This window comes from Penicillium riverlandense, assembly GCF_028828495.1.
Source record: "Penicillium riverlandense strain IBT 135883 chromosome Unknown utg000002l_segment0_segment0, whole genome shotgun sequence".
Classification (NCBI taxonomy): Eukaryota; Fungi; Ascomycota; class Eurotiomycetes; order Eurotiales; family Aspergillaceae; genus Penicillium; species Penicillium riverlandense.
Genome location: NW_026643195.1, coordinates 1,846,665 through 1,859,859, shown reverse-complemented (window position 1 = coordinate 1,859,859; position 13,195 = coordinate 1,846,665). Strand labels below are relative to the sequence as shown.

The 13,195-nt window shown below is 56.2% G+C and overlaps 9 protein-coding genes across 9 annotated transcripts; 5 read left to right on the top strand and 4 right to left on the bottom strand.

Annotated features, from left to right (window-relative positions):
- Positions 1-102: 102 nt before the first annotated feature.
- Positions 103-375, top strand: N7474_003047 (uncharacterized protein; the record flags this gene model as incomplete). Its single annotated transcript, XM_057194462.1, has 1 exon — positions 103-375. The coding sequence occupies one exon, from the start codon at positions 103-105 to the stop codon at positions 373-375; it is 273 nt and encodes a 90-aa protein (XP_057055817.1).
- A 50-nt stretch (positions 376-425) lies between these two features.
- On the top strand, positions 426-1,136 carry ura6 (uridylate kinase ura6; the record flags this gene model as incomplete). The annotated part of the gene is made up of 1 exon (XM_057194461.1): positions 426-1,136. One exon carries the CDS (start codon positions 426-428, stop codon positions 1,134-1,136), a length of 711 nt encoding a protein of 236 aa, XP_057055816.1.
- Positions 1,137-1,522: 386 nt separating this feature from the next.
- N7474_003045 (PCI domain protein) lies at positions 1,523-3,003 on the bottom strand (the record flags this gene model as incomplete). Its single annotated transcript, XM_057194460.1, has 2 exons — positions 1,523-2,682; positions 2,757-3,003. The coding sequence occupies 2 exons, from the start codon at positions 3,001-3,003 to the stop codon at positions 1,523-1,525; spliced, it is 1,407 nt and encodes a 468-aa protein (XP_057055815.1).
- A 454-nt stretch (positions 3,004-3,457) lies between these two features.
- Positions 3,458-4,165, bottom strand: N7474_003044 (uncharacterized protein; the record flags this gene model as incomplete). The annotated part of the gene is made up of 3 exons (XM_057194459.1): positions 3,458-3,865; positions 3,917-3,993; positions 4,045-4,165. The coding sequence occupies 3 exons, from the start codon at positions 4,163-4,165 to the stop codon at positions 3,458-3,460; spliced, it is 606 nt and encodes a 201-aa protein (XP_057055814.1).
- A 758-nt stretch (positions 4,166-4,923) lies between these two features.
- N7474_003043 (Thioesterase superfamily) lies at positions 4,924-5,652 on the top strand (the record flags this gene model as incomplete). The annotated part of the gene is made up of 1 exon (XM_057194458.1): positions 4,924-5,652. The coding sequence occupies one exon, from the start codon at positions 4,924-4,926 to the stop codon at positions 5,650-5,652; it is 729 nt and encodes a 242-aa protein (XP_057055813.1).
- Positions 5,653-5,823: 171 nt separating this feature from the next.
- On the bottom strand, positions 5,824-6,908 carry N7474_003042 (thioesterase family protein; the record flags this gene model as incomplete). The annotated part of the gene is made up of 2 exons (XM_057194457.1): positions 5,824-6,743; positions 6,803-6,908. 2 exons carry the CDS (start codon positions 6,906-6,908, stop codon positions 5,824-5,826), a joined length of 1,026 nt encoding a protein of 341 aa, XP_057055812.1.
- Positions 6,909-7,297: 389 nt separating this feature from the next.
- N7474_003041 (putative alpha,alpha-trehalose phosphate synthase subunit TPS3) lies at positions 7,298-10,238 on the bottom strand (the record flags this gene model as incomplete). Its single annotated transcript, XM_057194456.1, has 3 exons — positions 7,298-7,365; positions 7,419-10,144; positions 10,216-10,238. 3 exons carry the CDS (start codon positions 10,236-10,238, stop codon positions 7,298-7,300), a joined length of 2,817 nt encoding a protein of 938 aa, XP_057055811.1.
- Positions 10,239-10,654: 416 nt separating this feature from the next.
- On the top strand, positions 10,655-11,832 carry N7474_003040 (Stk19 family serine/threonine-protein kinase; the record flags this gene model as incomplete). The annotated part of the gene is made up of 2 exons (XM_057194455.1): positions 10,655-11,192; positions 11,243-11,832. The coding sequence occupies 2 exons, from the start codon at positions 10,655-10,657 to the stop codon at positions 11,830-11,832; spliced, it is 1,128 nt and encodes a 375-aa protein (XP_057055810.1).
- A 158-nt stretch (positions 11,833-11,990) lies between these two features.
- N7474_003039 (SRPBCC family protein) lies at positions 11,991-13,046 on the top strand (the record flags this gene model as incomplete). Its single annotated transcript, XM_057194454.1, has 2 exons — positions 11,991-12,511; positions 12,554-13,046. The coding sequence occupies 2 exons, from the start codon at positions 11,991-11,993 to the stop codon at positions 13,044-13,046; spliced, it is 1,014 nt and encodes a 337-aa protein (XP_057055809.1).
- Positions 13,047-13,195: the final 149 nt, after the last annotated feature.

Here is a 13,195-nt window from a genome sequence, read left to right as displayed (position 1 = left end):
AGAGATAACTACATAATCACGCTAACCGGATTCGTCCCGATCCTCCCGCTTTCTTCTGGCCTCACCAAAAACGGGGTCTTCCTTTTCTTCCCTCCTCTCGCCATGTTCCTCTCTACTGCCCGCCAGACTGCCCCTGCATCTCACTTCCTGTCCGGTCGAATCCAATTGACCACTCTCTCCCGCCGGGCCTACAGCACCCCATCTCGCCCGCCACCACCACCACCCCCTCCGTCCTCGAACTCCCCCCATACCAACCGCTCGCATTTCAAGATCCTCCCAATCCTCGCCATCATCGGCCTCGGTTCAGGATCCTACGTCCTCCTAGTCAAATCACGCACAGGAGCCAACAAGAACCCCCGATCATCATCGAACTAGGTTCACCACCGTCCATCCCCCACACAAAAACACAACACAAATAACAAAAAATGGCCAACGTCACCGTCGACACCAACACCGCCCTGCCGGCCTCGCAGCCCACCCCGCCAACAACCTCCACCAACACGACCCCGCGTTTCTCCACCGCGGATGTGGCAGTGGTCTTCTTCCTCGGCGGACCAGGCAGCGGGAAGGGCACGCAGTCCGCCAACCTAGAGAAGGACTACGGCTTCGTGCACTTATCCGCCGGCGACCTGCTGCGGGCCGAGCAGGTGCGCGAGGGAAGCCAGTATGGCGAGCTGATCAAGACCTACATCCGGGAAGGCAAGATCGTGCCGATGGAAGTGACGGTGAAGCTGCTGTCGAACGCAATGGCCGAGTGCCTCGCGGCGGGCAGTGCCCCCGGCGCGGAAAAGGGCCACAAGGCCCGGTTCCTGATCGATGGGTTCCCGCGCAAGCTGGACCAGGCTGTCTTCTTTGAGGACACTGTTTGTCCGTCTGAGCTGGTGCTTTTCCTTGATTGCCCCGAGGAGGTCATGGAGGCACGCTTGCTGAAGCGCGGCGAGACGAGTGGGCGCGACGACGACAATGCTGAGTCTATTCGGAAGCGGTTCCGCACTTTCGTGGAGACCTCCATGCCTGTTGTGCATGCTTTTGAGAAGCAGGATAAGGTCGTTACGGTGAAGGCGACTGGCTCGGTGGATGAGGTCTATGCTGGTGTTAAGGCGGGTATTGAGGCTCGCGGTTTGCAACCCCTGTGAGGTGGGTGTGGTATATTTGTCAATTTATGCTGCGTGGACATCTGCTATAGAATGTAGACTTTCTTTTGTTCTCTCCAACTTCGCCCATTTATAGTTAATAGAAACTCTGTCCAAGTCTAAGAATTGATATTCTCCTATAGAAGTAAAAAAAAAGGAACAGCAAGGAAATATGACAAAAAGGGTAGTTCCTCTTGGACGCATAAACAAGACAGACAGGACATGAACTCGTGGGGATCCCAAAATAACCAACTTCCCAACCGCGGACAGGACAAGGACATCCATCTTTTCTACAAAAAAAAATAATCTTCCGAGTGGCCTTGCTTTTGGTTCTTTTTCTCTCTTCACGTAAAAAAACACCATCCATGCACATACCAGAAATCGCCTTCTTACTCGGCACTAGCCTCAACCTCGCGCGGTTGTGCCTGTGCTGGTGGCTGCGACTGCTGCTGCTGGGGATTCCGCCGCCTGTCACCACCAGCACGAGCCTTATCCCCGAACTTGCCCTGGGTCGCGGCCGCCTCCTGGTCAGCAGCAGCCTGGATGCCCTCGCGGACGAAGCGCTCCTTCTCGGAGCGGACAACGTCCAGCACGCCCTCGAGCGAGCGGCGCCAGACCATCAGACGGCCCTGCACCTCGGCCCACTGCTTCTCGCCGAAGACGCGGTAGGTGGCGCGGTGGACGAGGAACTCCGACTTCAGCTGCGAGAGCTTGCCCTCGACCAGGCCGGCGCGGATGGTGTCGATGACCCACATCTCGACGTCGGAGGCGGGAATGCGCAGCGCCGAGACGATGGATGAGTAGGGGAGGGAGCGCGACGGGGTGGACGCGGCCAACGAGGTCAGAGTGAGGAGACGCATCTTGGTCTGCAAGGCGGTGCCGGCGTCGGCGAGCACGCCGTTGGAGATCGAGGCGAGCGGGTTGGCGGAGACAAAGGCCTCGTAGGCGTCGAGGGTGTCGGAGGTGAAGATCTCGAGGAGATCGAAGAGCGTGCTGTCGCTGGAGCGCAGGGCCTGCACGGCATCCGAAGCCGTCAGGGGAGTGAAGTCGAAGACGGTGGAACGGCGCAGCGCCGAGGCGAGCGCGCGCACTGCCAATTCGCGGGCCGCGGGCTGGCTAGCCTCCGCGGCGGGGATGGTCTCCAACGCTTTGACGACGTGCGACTGAGCCAGCTCGTCATCGCCTGCGGCCGTCGAGGCGTCCGCGATTGCCAAGTGCAACTTCTGCGCCTCCTCGTTGTCCAGCTCCCAGGCTGTTAGCCATGTCTCCAGCTGGCTCGCCAGCTGCGGCTTCAGTGCTTCAAAAGCATATCCGGACCCGGACTGCCGGATCACGGCGACAATTGCCAGCAGGACGTGGTAGCGGCTCGAGTCGTTGGTGGACAGGGTGTTGAAGATGGTGGTGAGGATGGAGATGGCCAGGGTGGGACCGAACTGCGGCGAGGTGGTGATGGGTTTGGCGAGGTAGGTGCAGATGCGAGGGAGAAACACGTCCGGGTCGGAGGACTGGTGGACGAGGTGCACGAGGAGGTTGTAGGAGGATGTGATTTCTGAATTGAAATGGTCAGTCTTCCTTTTTCTTTTTTTCTGTCGTTCGGCGGGGGACCAAGCATCCAACACTCACCCTTCTCCGGGGCGCCATTCAAAGCCGTCGCGGACGACACAAGCTTCTTCAGGACTTCATCGCGCTGCTTGAGATCGGGCTCGCTTTCGGACTGTTCCTGCTCGCGGAGAGGTTGGAGGAGCGGGGCGATCTCAGACTGGAGGGTGGCGCCTTCGGGCTTGCGAAGAGCATCGATGTACTGGGCAAACTCCTCGGCGAGCTCGGAGAAAGAGCCCTCGATGAGGAGGGTGTTGGTCGGAGCGGGCATGATGGGGTGGATGGTGGGTGAGAGTAAAGGAGAGAGAGGGAGAGAGAGAGAAAGAAGGAAGGAGTGTTTCTTTGACGGTGGAGCCCGAGTATCGATCAGTGGGAAATTTCAGTGTGTGCCAAAGTCTTGGCGAGAGACTCAACCACCACCAACACCAATGACACTTAGTAACTACGACTTTTACCACGCATTTCAAAAATATTATGATTAAGAGAATAATTCAGTCAACGTCATCAGGCGTAGACAAATACCTCTGCAAAAACAACAAGACAGGGAAAGACAAGCGGCCTCGCTCATAGATATGTGGGCAACATCTTCAGTGACATGCACTCGAAGAAGGGATGAGGGGGAATCGATTCAAAAAGCCAGCACGAAACCGTCATCGCGTGGAGATAAGTGGATAGAACAAGGAAGGACCACGAGATGACCCAGACGGAAGACACATCCGAAAGGCTTACAGGACCAGACGCATGGCAACGAACATGGCACCCGCGAGCAGGCCCGTCGAGTAGCGCTGCAGACCGTCCATCACGGCAGCGTTGCTGGTGGTGCTGGCAGCAGCCACGGAGGAGACAGATCCGCCCTTGGCGCTGTTGCTGCTGCTGGAGCCGGTGGAGGTGGCCATGGTCAGAGTGCTCGTGCCAAGAACCGAGGACGAAGCGGTGGTGTCAGTTGCACTGGCGTTCTTGCTGCCGCACTTGGCGGCCTTCTTGCAAGCACGCTGGCCCTCGGCGTCATTGGGGTGAGAGTCGATGCACTGGCCGTAGGTGGCCTGGCAGACGTAGAAGGGGACAGTCTCGACGTAGGAAGAAACGTCGGGAACAGAACCGTCACCGCACACGCACTGGTACTTCAGAGTGGCCTGGAAGGAGGAGTCAGCAACAGAGTGAAAGTTCTGGTTGGATTCACATACAGGATCGCAGAAGTTCTGCTTGGTGTCACCTTTGCAGATTTCAGGGCACGTATTCCGCTGGCCCAGGCACCAGGAGTCTGTGAATCGGTGGTCAGCGATGCACAGAAGAGGAAAAGGTCAGGGCATACTCAGATCATCGGTCTTGACCAGGCCAATGTTGAAGCCAGCCGGGGTGTTATAGGAGGCAGTGGAGTTCTGGCCCACGGTCGAGGCGACCAGGGCAGAGAGAGCAAAGATGGTAGAACGCATGGTGATGGATATGGAGAAGGAGTGGATGCAGATGTGGATGGTAGATGGATGCAGAGTATGGAGGGATGGGAAAGGAAGACGGTGGGAGGAGGAGGAAGAAGAAGAAGAAGAAGGAAGAAGAAAGAAAGAAGAGAAAGAGGAAGAAAAGGAAGAAGCAGGAGCAACGACCTAGAACAACAACAAGGAGGCAGGAATGGAGTGTCGCACCTTCCCTGTGCGGACTACACATATCTGCCAGGGTAACGCCCTGTGTCGCATACTTCCTCTACCGGTCGTACTAGCTATACTATCACCTATTCCGCTGCCAGAAACACTATACATTCTCGAGATTAATCCTGAATTACTCGCCTGATCGCAGGGATTATGTATAATTTCCTGTCTCACTAAAACAACTTGCACTCCTTGACATTCCTCGCCCATTCCTCATCGGCAGGATAAACACCTCCTTGCGGCTGTCATCGCCGAGCGCATACATACTCGTCCCAGGAACATGCGCGTGCCCTCACATATACCAATCCAGGCACAAATAATCTACCGTATCCAACATCGACAAATTGACTTCCAATCCATCCGATCTATACTAATCGATGGCTCAGGGCACACCACATCATGTGACCTTCAATACACGTGACCGCTCCGATCTATGGGCCGAGGTAATACGCAGCGAGTGGCCGAACGAACTACTACAAAACGTAAAAAGAGGCGGGAAACCCAATTGATCTCCTCCCCATTCCTGCCTTCCTCACAGACCCCCAAAAATGGCTGACCCAGACTCCGAAATCGCCCACCTCCGCACCAATCCCTGGGCCAACAACCTCATCTCCTCATCGGACTACACCGCCATCCCGACAGACTCACGGCGCTTCAAGCCCAGCACCGGCGAAGACGGCTTCTTCGCCGGAACACTCGGGACAGCGCAGACAATCCCGCATCTGGTCACATTGCAACGAACGCAACTCACCCCCGTACCAAACGAGGTTCCTACATGGCTGCCCGCGACGAAAGAGGATGCGGCGAACGCCGCAAAGCCCACGCCGGGCGTCAACCCGGCGGATATCATTATGATTTTTGATCTCGGGTCGCCGGGTCTATCTGGTCATCCGGCTACCGTGCATGGAGGAATTGTGGCGACGCTGATTGATGAGGCGATGTCCTTGGCTGTTGCGGCTCATGCTTCTAGCTCTCTAGCGGCAGCTACATCAGCGCCGACGACTGCCGAGAGCGAGAGTGATGTGGAGAAGAACCCACGCGGCAAGACCTTTACGGTGCAGCTGGATGTGCGGTATCGGAAGCGGGTGGTTACGCCGGCGCTGCTGGTTGTGCGGAGCAGAGTTGTTGGGCGCATGGGGAAGAAATTCTGGGTTCGGGCTCAGGCGGTGCAGGAGGATGAGGAGGGTGCCGGCGGTCATTTGGAGTGGGCGAAGAGGAAGGTGGTGAAGGCCGATGCGATGGCTTTTTGGATTGTTACGTCGGATACTAAGCTTTGAGCGGGGGATGAGCATTAGAGATGATTTTTTCCCTTCATGTATATAAGATTGAGGTGCTGCACATACTACAGACACTACATACAGTACATACAGTACACAGTATAGACACCACTATAAACCGGTTTGTTTCTATTCCGAACAATCCTCTATACAAGTGTAAACAACCCCATACTACAGCTTCTGCTGCACCTTCCTACTCCCCAAATTCCGACTGGCACTAACAACCAGTCCAACCTGTGTACTCAACGCAATAACCTCACCATTTGGATCCAGCACTGTAACATCCAGATCCGTGCGTCCATCGCGCACCACCTTCGTCACAATACGGCTATACAGCCACTCAACCCCCTCAGCAGGGAGATGCTTCTTCATATCGATATTGAGCGTGACAGTCGGATACCAGAACTTCGCAATGTTCCCAGACACTTCCGCGCCCTGCGCCTTAGCCGCTGCCGTCGCAGAGACGGTATCGAACCCGTCCAGCGCCATGGGGAACATGTCGAGCAGATACACGACCGCCGCATCGGTCCAGCGCGCATTGGTGTCCCCGCCGGGCCGGAAGCGCGCCCACTGGTCTATAGCCATCGACCCCGTGCGCCGCTGCTGCGCTTCTCCTTTGCCAGGGCCATATAGCTCCAGCTGGGCGGCTGCGCGACGGAATTCCGGGAAGGGTGGTTCGAGGAGTTTCCAGGCGCCGTCGGAGCCGCGTTTCGACAGGGCCGCGAAGTCGATTTTCCCATTGGGCCCCGATCCAGGCGGCGCAGATGGGTGTGGAATCCAGCCCGTTTCAGCGCTGATCCCCACCTCCGCGTCCGGCGGGCTGACCGTGATGTAGCCCGCGACTTTGACTTCGTAGGTGCCCCTGTGCTTCTCGGATTCCTGGAGCAGTTTCACGTGGATGGTGCTGGTGCGCAGGCCCAGCTTGACGTCTTCGACTTCGCAGATTGCGGCCCCGGAGGCGGTGCGGCGGAGGAAGGAGAGTTGTAGCGAGATTGGCTTGGCGGGGCTGGAGTATTGTTTAGGATGGGCGTGAGCGAAATGCGTTGTTGCAAGGCGGTATAGAACCGCTGTTGTGTAGCCACCATGGGGGACTAGTGGGTGTTTGTTAGTTTGGTGGACTGAATTGGGGAGAGCGTGTAGTGGTTGGTACCAGTTCCGATGCACCACTCAGGGTGCAGGTAGGCTCCGTACTTGTTGGAGCCTTGGGGAGTAACGCGGATGGCGTCCTCGAAGACGGAGTTGAGAGAGGGCGACATGGTGGGTAGAGGGTAGAGAGCGAAAAGTGAAGTGGTGAGAGAAGAGAATTATTATGATTTGAAGCTCTCAACTTCTCCGCGTATGATCACGATCACCTCGGTGCATGCTCGGTGAACCTCGGCAGTCATTCTGTTGTTGAGAATCCCCGGAATTCATTCTTATCTTATCGGAGAGAGTATCACCGTGAAACCGAAATTTTTGTATGAGAGAAGACTACAAACTACCTATATACTCTGCTGTATGTCCGTGTATAACCTATCCTCAATAAACACCAGTGGAAGAAAACCGAAATCAAATCATCGCAAAAGCCCAATACCCAAGAACTCCCGATCTCGTTTCTAGCATCATCGTCTTCACGTACTCGCACCGATCCCACTGTCTGCAGCGATTACCGCACAGGTAACGTGGCCGTAACCACCTCTGGATTGGCCAGTTGTTGCAGGCAAGACAGAACACCTGGAGTTACAATTAGCATTCCTGACCAACGGTAAATCACTCTGAACACCTACCAGTCACTCCCTGCGTCAGCGTCGCCTTTGCATCCGTATTTCGCGACCCCAGAGTCACCGTCATGGCATAGTCAACTGCCTTGGCCGTCTCGAGCTTATTGGCCCAGCGGAAGACAGGCTCGTCTTCACGGCTATCACCTATTACGAGCAGAAAGTCTGGCTTGGTGGTATCTCCGCCGTCCTCTTCGAGACAGCGGCGCCACACCAGTTCAGCCGCAGAGGCCTTGCTAGTGTGGACGGACTCGACGACCAGAGCCCCTCCCACGGGGATGGCGTGTACGCCCTGACTGGCGCAAGCGTCGTTGATATTGCCCGCGCACTCGGCGGCAAGTCGCGCCGCGACAGTCCGGTCCAGCACGGATCCATGATGGAACACCAGTGAGCAGTGCCGCTCTTCAATCCAGCTGCCCTCGGACCGTTCCTGGAAGTAGGAAAGAATGTGTGAAACGCTGTCCTTCCAAGCCATCATGTGCGCCTTGTCTGCGAGATCGGTCCATTTGTCGGCATTGGGCTCGCGCACGAAACACCCGTTCTCAGCGATGAGTCCCAGGTTGGGGACCACGCGGAAGAGGCGTTCCATCTCCTCCGGCATGCGTGCGCTCATCACATAAACAACATTCGCAGGGTCGTCGGTCAACTCGGTCAGGGTGATGATCGCCCGCTGAGGCGTGGTGAGAATGATGCTGCGCGGTGACCCCCACGACGCGAGCGTGTCTTCGTAGTCGACGATCATAAGTCGACGTCTTGAACGCCGGTACCGCTCCTCAAGCCGGGGAAGGGACAGCCGAGGGACGGCCATGATCTCCCGCGATGACTGTTCGTTCCACACCCGAGCCAGGGTCTCACTGAACGACTTGACCCAGTTGCCGGTCGAGTTCTGCAGGACGGCACTATGCAGCTTGTCCCACACCTCTTTGCGTTTCTTCTGGTCCCGGGTCAGCGCGGTGTGGATAGCCGCTGAGCACTGTCGGTAGTCCCATGGGTTGACCAGAAGCGCAGCATTTCCAAAGACCGAGGCGCTTCCCGTGAACTCACTGAGGATCAAGGATCCGTATGCTTTATCGCCGTAGCGGCCATCCTGGCAGTAAACAAACTCATGACTGGTTAAATTCATTCCCTCGCGGAGACTGGTAATCATGAGGGCGTCCGCCACGGTGATGAGCGCGAGATACTGCGGAAAGGCTAGATCTTGCTTGAGGAAAACCAACGGTTGATGGGCGAGAGTGGAATGAGTGGAATTAATCCGCATGGCAATGTCGGAGACGGTCGCTTCCAGCTCAGGCTGTTCTGTGGTGCTGGTTGCGACCTGGATGAGAACGACTTGATCTGCCCATTCCGGGTAGGTGTTGAGAAACAATTCGTAGCTCAGAAGCTTCTGGCGGATACCCCGAACCGAGTCGATCTTGTCACGAGAGACAATCAGTCTCTTCCCTTGGTATCGTTTGGAGATTGTCGTGACCCAGCGCTCCACGTCTGCAGCCTGGCGGCGCTTGTCCCAGGAAGTTGGATCGATGCCAATTGGAAACGTGCCCACATTGATGAATCGGTCCTCCATCTGAATGCCTTCGTTGGTAGCTTCCACACACAGGATGCGACTGCATGTTTGTAGGAAGTGGCGGCAGTACTCGTCAGTCTGGAACCCGAGTAGGTTGGCTCCCAGCATGCCCTCCAGGAGTTCTTTGCGTGGAGCCAGACACTTGAAGACTTCGGATGACGGGAAGGCGATATGCAAGAAGAAGCCGATCTGGGCATCGGGCAGCATCTTCCGGAGCATGGCGGGGACTAACAAGAGATGATAGTCCTGCACCCAGATGGAGTCGCCTCGCTTCCACTGTCTGGCAATGCGATCTGCAAATGCCTGGTTGAGCTTGACATAGTAGATCCACGAATGATCCTCGTACGCCTTGCTCTTTGGGTTGTCAGGAATCTGGTAGTGGAAGACCGGCCAGAGGATGGTCTTGCAGAAATGGGTGTAGTGACCATCAAAATCACCGTCATTGACAAACACCGTCACAGATCCATACTGATCCTGCAGCTTCTCTGCAATGGAAGTCTTCGTGTACGGTGACAGTGCGTCTGTCGGCATTCCCAACGTGCCCACCCACATCATATCGTTTATATATCCATTGTCCGTTGCCGAGCGGACCGCATTGCGCAGACCACCGTTGCCTTGCTCCGCAGTTTCCACAGTCCAGTCTACTTTGGAGAATGATTCTTTGCGACTATGGTGGGCGGAATTTTTCAAGGCTAGGTGTGGTGCAAGCTCAGCCCCGGGCGCTCTGAGCGACACAGGCTCTTTCACCGGAGCGATTGGGTCCTGGTGCTTCAAGATGGAGGGAGATGGAGACACGATTGTCTGTGGCTTTGGCTGGGTAAGTGACGTTGTCGCACCCCATGCCGGCGAATGGCCCTCGCTTTCGGTGAGCAGTGGGGTTCCCTCGTTTTTCACTGCGGGAAATGGATATCCCGAGCTCTCCTTCTCGGCCTGGTGAAGGCTAGCTGTGAAGATGCGCTCATGATCAGTGGTTGCACCGGGGGTAAGACCTGGCGGTGCTGGTGGATCGCTCTTCTCAAACAAACTGGCGCCTGCAGCGGGATGAGAAGTGGCGGATTGGGCGGGGGGTCTGGCGGCCGTAGGAGGAGCTGTAGCAGCCACCGATGGGGTTATCGACGGGCGATGATTGCGCGAGTTGGCGACATGGAAATTGACAGTGTATGGCAAGAACCTGTTGTGTAGTTCCGTGGGGTCAATCAACAACCCTCGGCAGGTCAATTGGAAGATCTGGATGCAACTTACAGCGACGCGATGAAGACGGTCATGGCGAATATAGCCCCAGCCGTGAAAGGGAAGCGCAAACTCGGATGGACAGAACGGAGGGGAATGGGAGCGAATAAATGGTGCTTACTCACTCGAGGTGCTCAGCGCTGCCATTTTCTCACAACTACGTCATGTGCCAATCGAGGAAGCAGGGAAGATGCTAGAACAATTACCTGAACAAACAATGATGGGAAAGTAGAGCGAGTGGAGTGATGACGGCTACAGTGAGTCCAGACCAGAAAGAAATCAGGAGACAAGAATAATAACCACGTAACTAAGTTTAGTTAACTAACCTTGCTAGTTATGCTGACCATCATCATAAATGGCCGTGACGGTAATTTCCGCCCCCCGCCCGTGTTTATCCGCATCCGATGCGACTTTCCTCCTACACTCATCCCCATTTCATCACCACCAGGCCATGACCCTGCGTCTCACTTCTGCTCCTGTCTCTGGTATTAAGAAACGTTCCTCTACTGCTCGCGCCCGCTCCTCGCCCTTTGCTGCCCATGCCCGCCGCAAGCCCACCTCCAGCGGGGCCGGTGTGAAGCCTGCTGACTGGGGAGTCGATGAACCCCTGCCGGACCAAGGCAGCTCACAATTTATCTCCAAGACAGCACCGGTCCAAAATGTGGTGCAAGCCATCCAGTATATCCGGACAGGCATGTTCGACGAGCTGCCCACCCGAGCAGGCATGAACAGCACCCGTATCGCCGAAGTCCTCAACCTGCGCCGCTCGCTGCCACCCCTTGCCTCGGTGGCCCACGTGCATACCCTCCTCGATGCGCCGACTCAGGTCGAACGGGAGATTGTGGAGTTGGTTCAGTCGGGTCGGGTCCGGCGCTTGATTGTTCCTGGCCGTGGTGGTGACGCTGCGGGACTAGGCGATTGCTTGGTTCTGGCCGAGGACTGGGAGGAGCTGGTACAGGGGAACTCTGCGTTGGGTGCCTCAGTCAAGGGTGAGTATGTTTGGTTGTCCTCGGTAGGCATCGGATCTGACAATGCACAGAGAAATTCGTTGATATCCTCAATCGCATCGGCACTAGCTCCGCCATCTCGCAGAGCGTCTTTACGCCAGACGAGTATAGGGCGCTGATACGCGCCGGGTTCCTGGTGTCCTCGTCGTCATTCACACAAGGCTCGTTGAGCATCGCATCTCTACCCAATTTGCCCAAAACCACGTCGAGTCCATCCCCCAGCCGAAGCGAGTCAATCCCTGTCACAGGCAAACCCGTACAATCCGACGCCCAGGCTCGCGCCGCAACCCTGTTCTTGTCTCTTCCCAACACTGGCACCTATCTCCGCCTGCTAGGGGCGGGTCGCGCACACCTGCTGACACTCCTACAGCGGTCCAGCTCAGCGGAAGCACCACTGAGTCTGTTGAAAGACCGGTGGGATGGCGCCGTGGAGACTGAGAAAAGTTTCCACATGGCGAAGAGAGCGCGAGGAGAATTTGCGGGGGTCTTGCCGGGCAAGACGAAGAAGTGGAAAGAGTTGTACGGGATGCAGTTTCGCTGGGTGCTGGAAGAAGCCCTGGGCGCGGGACTGGTCGAGATCTTCGAGACTGGCAGTGTGGGACCGGGGGTGCGCTGCTTATAGACCATAGGTTGTATAATAGAAAGCAACAGCCCTGGGGGTAGTTCACGATAGCTTGTTCCACGATAAGCTGATAAACTAAACATCAATGCCCCCTTGTCGATCCCCCCGGACCTAACTACGTCAACTCTGATTCTCATTCATCCCAACAACCACTCGCAATGCCTCTCATCCAACTCAGTCCACACCTCTTCACCTCCCTCCCGGCTCACCCATCTCTTCCCCCCAACCCATCCCGTCCAGAACTATCCCAGTTCATCACCACCGCCCTCCGCGAAGCCATCTCGCTTCTCGACACAACCATCCCCTCCACCCTAACCGCAGACTCGAAACCCCGTTCCTCGCCGCCATCGCACGCAAAAGTAAAGCTACTGCGCGGATGGAGAAAGCCCGCAGGTTCAGACTCTAATCAAGCTCGAAACGGGCCAGGGAAGGGAGAGTTTTGGGTCTGTCGCGAGAGCCAACACGTTGACTCAGCTGCGTCTGGCACGGCGTCTTGGGAGGAGTTCGAGGATGGATTGCGGCAAGATCATGCCAAGCATGAGATGGAGTATACGCCCAGCGTGACGGGTGTGGAGAGGTTGTTACAATGGGAGGGCCCAGAGCTGGAGACGGAGTTGGAGGTCGAGGGCGTCATGTACACGGATTTCGAAGTGGAGGGTAAGTCGAAGCTCTTCTCTCTGTATGGTGCTTTCTTTGTCTGCTAACACTGTCATCCAACTAGTCAATCTGATCACACACACCTTCCACCCAGGCGCGCTGATCGCGCCGCGCTCGTTCTCTCTCTAACAATATCCGCAAGAACCAGCAACAAGCTAGACACCGAGCAGGAGCAGCAACAGCAGCAGAGCCCACCAGGCTTCGTCACCATCCAGATACCATTACACCCGGACGCATCCTCTACACCGACAGAGCTACACCAAAAAATCCACTCCACCGTGCCGCGAAGAACAATATTTGCCAACTACGCCAGCGTAGAACGCGTCATGTCGCGCCGCTCTTCGACCCAGGACAGCTCTAGTCCGGAGACTACGAGTTCCGGCCATGTACAGTGGACTATGGCGACAACCTCCGACGCTGGTGGGTCGATCCCGCAGTGGGTTCAGAGGAACTGGACGTTAGGGGGTGTTCCGCGCGCGGTCGTTGCGGATGTGGGATTGTTTATTGGGTGGACTGATCAGCGGAGGAAGAAGCGAGGGACGACTGGTAGCTCTTAATTATCTCTGTTCTAAACAGACGACGAAATATTTCTCAAAGGGTAGGACAGATACCAACGAACACGCATATACATGAGTCTCCCTTAGTCCATTCACTACATGGTTAAACTTGTATAGGCACTACCCTATACCAAACGAAAGAAACCCAG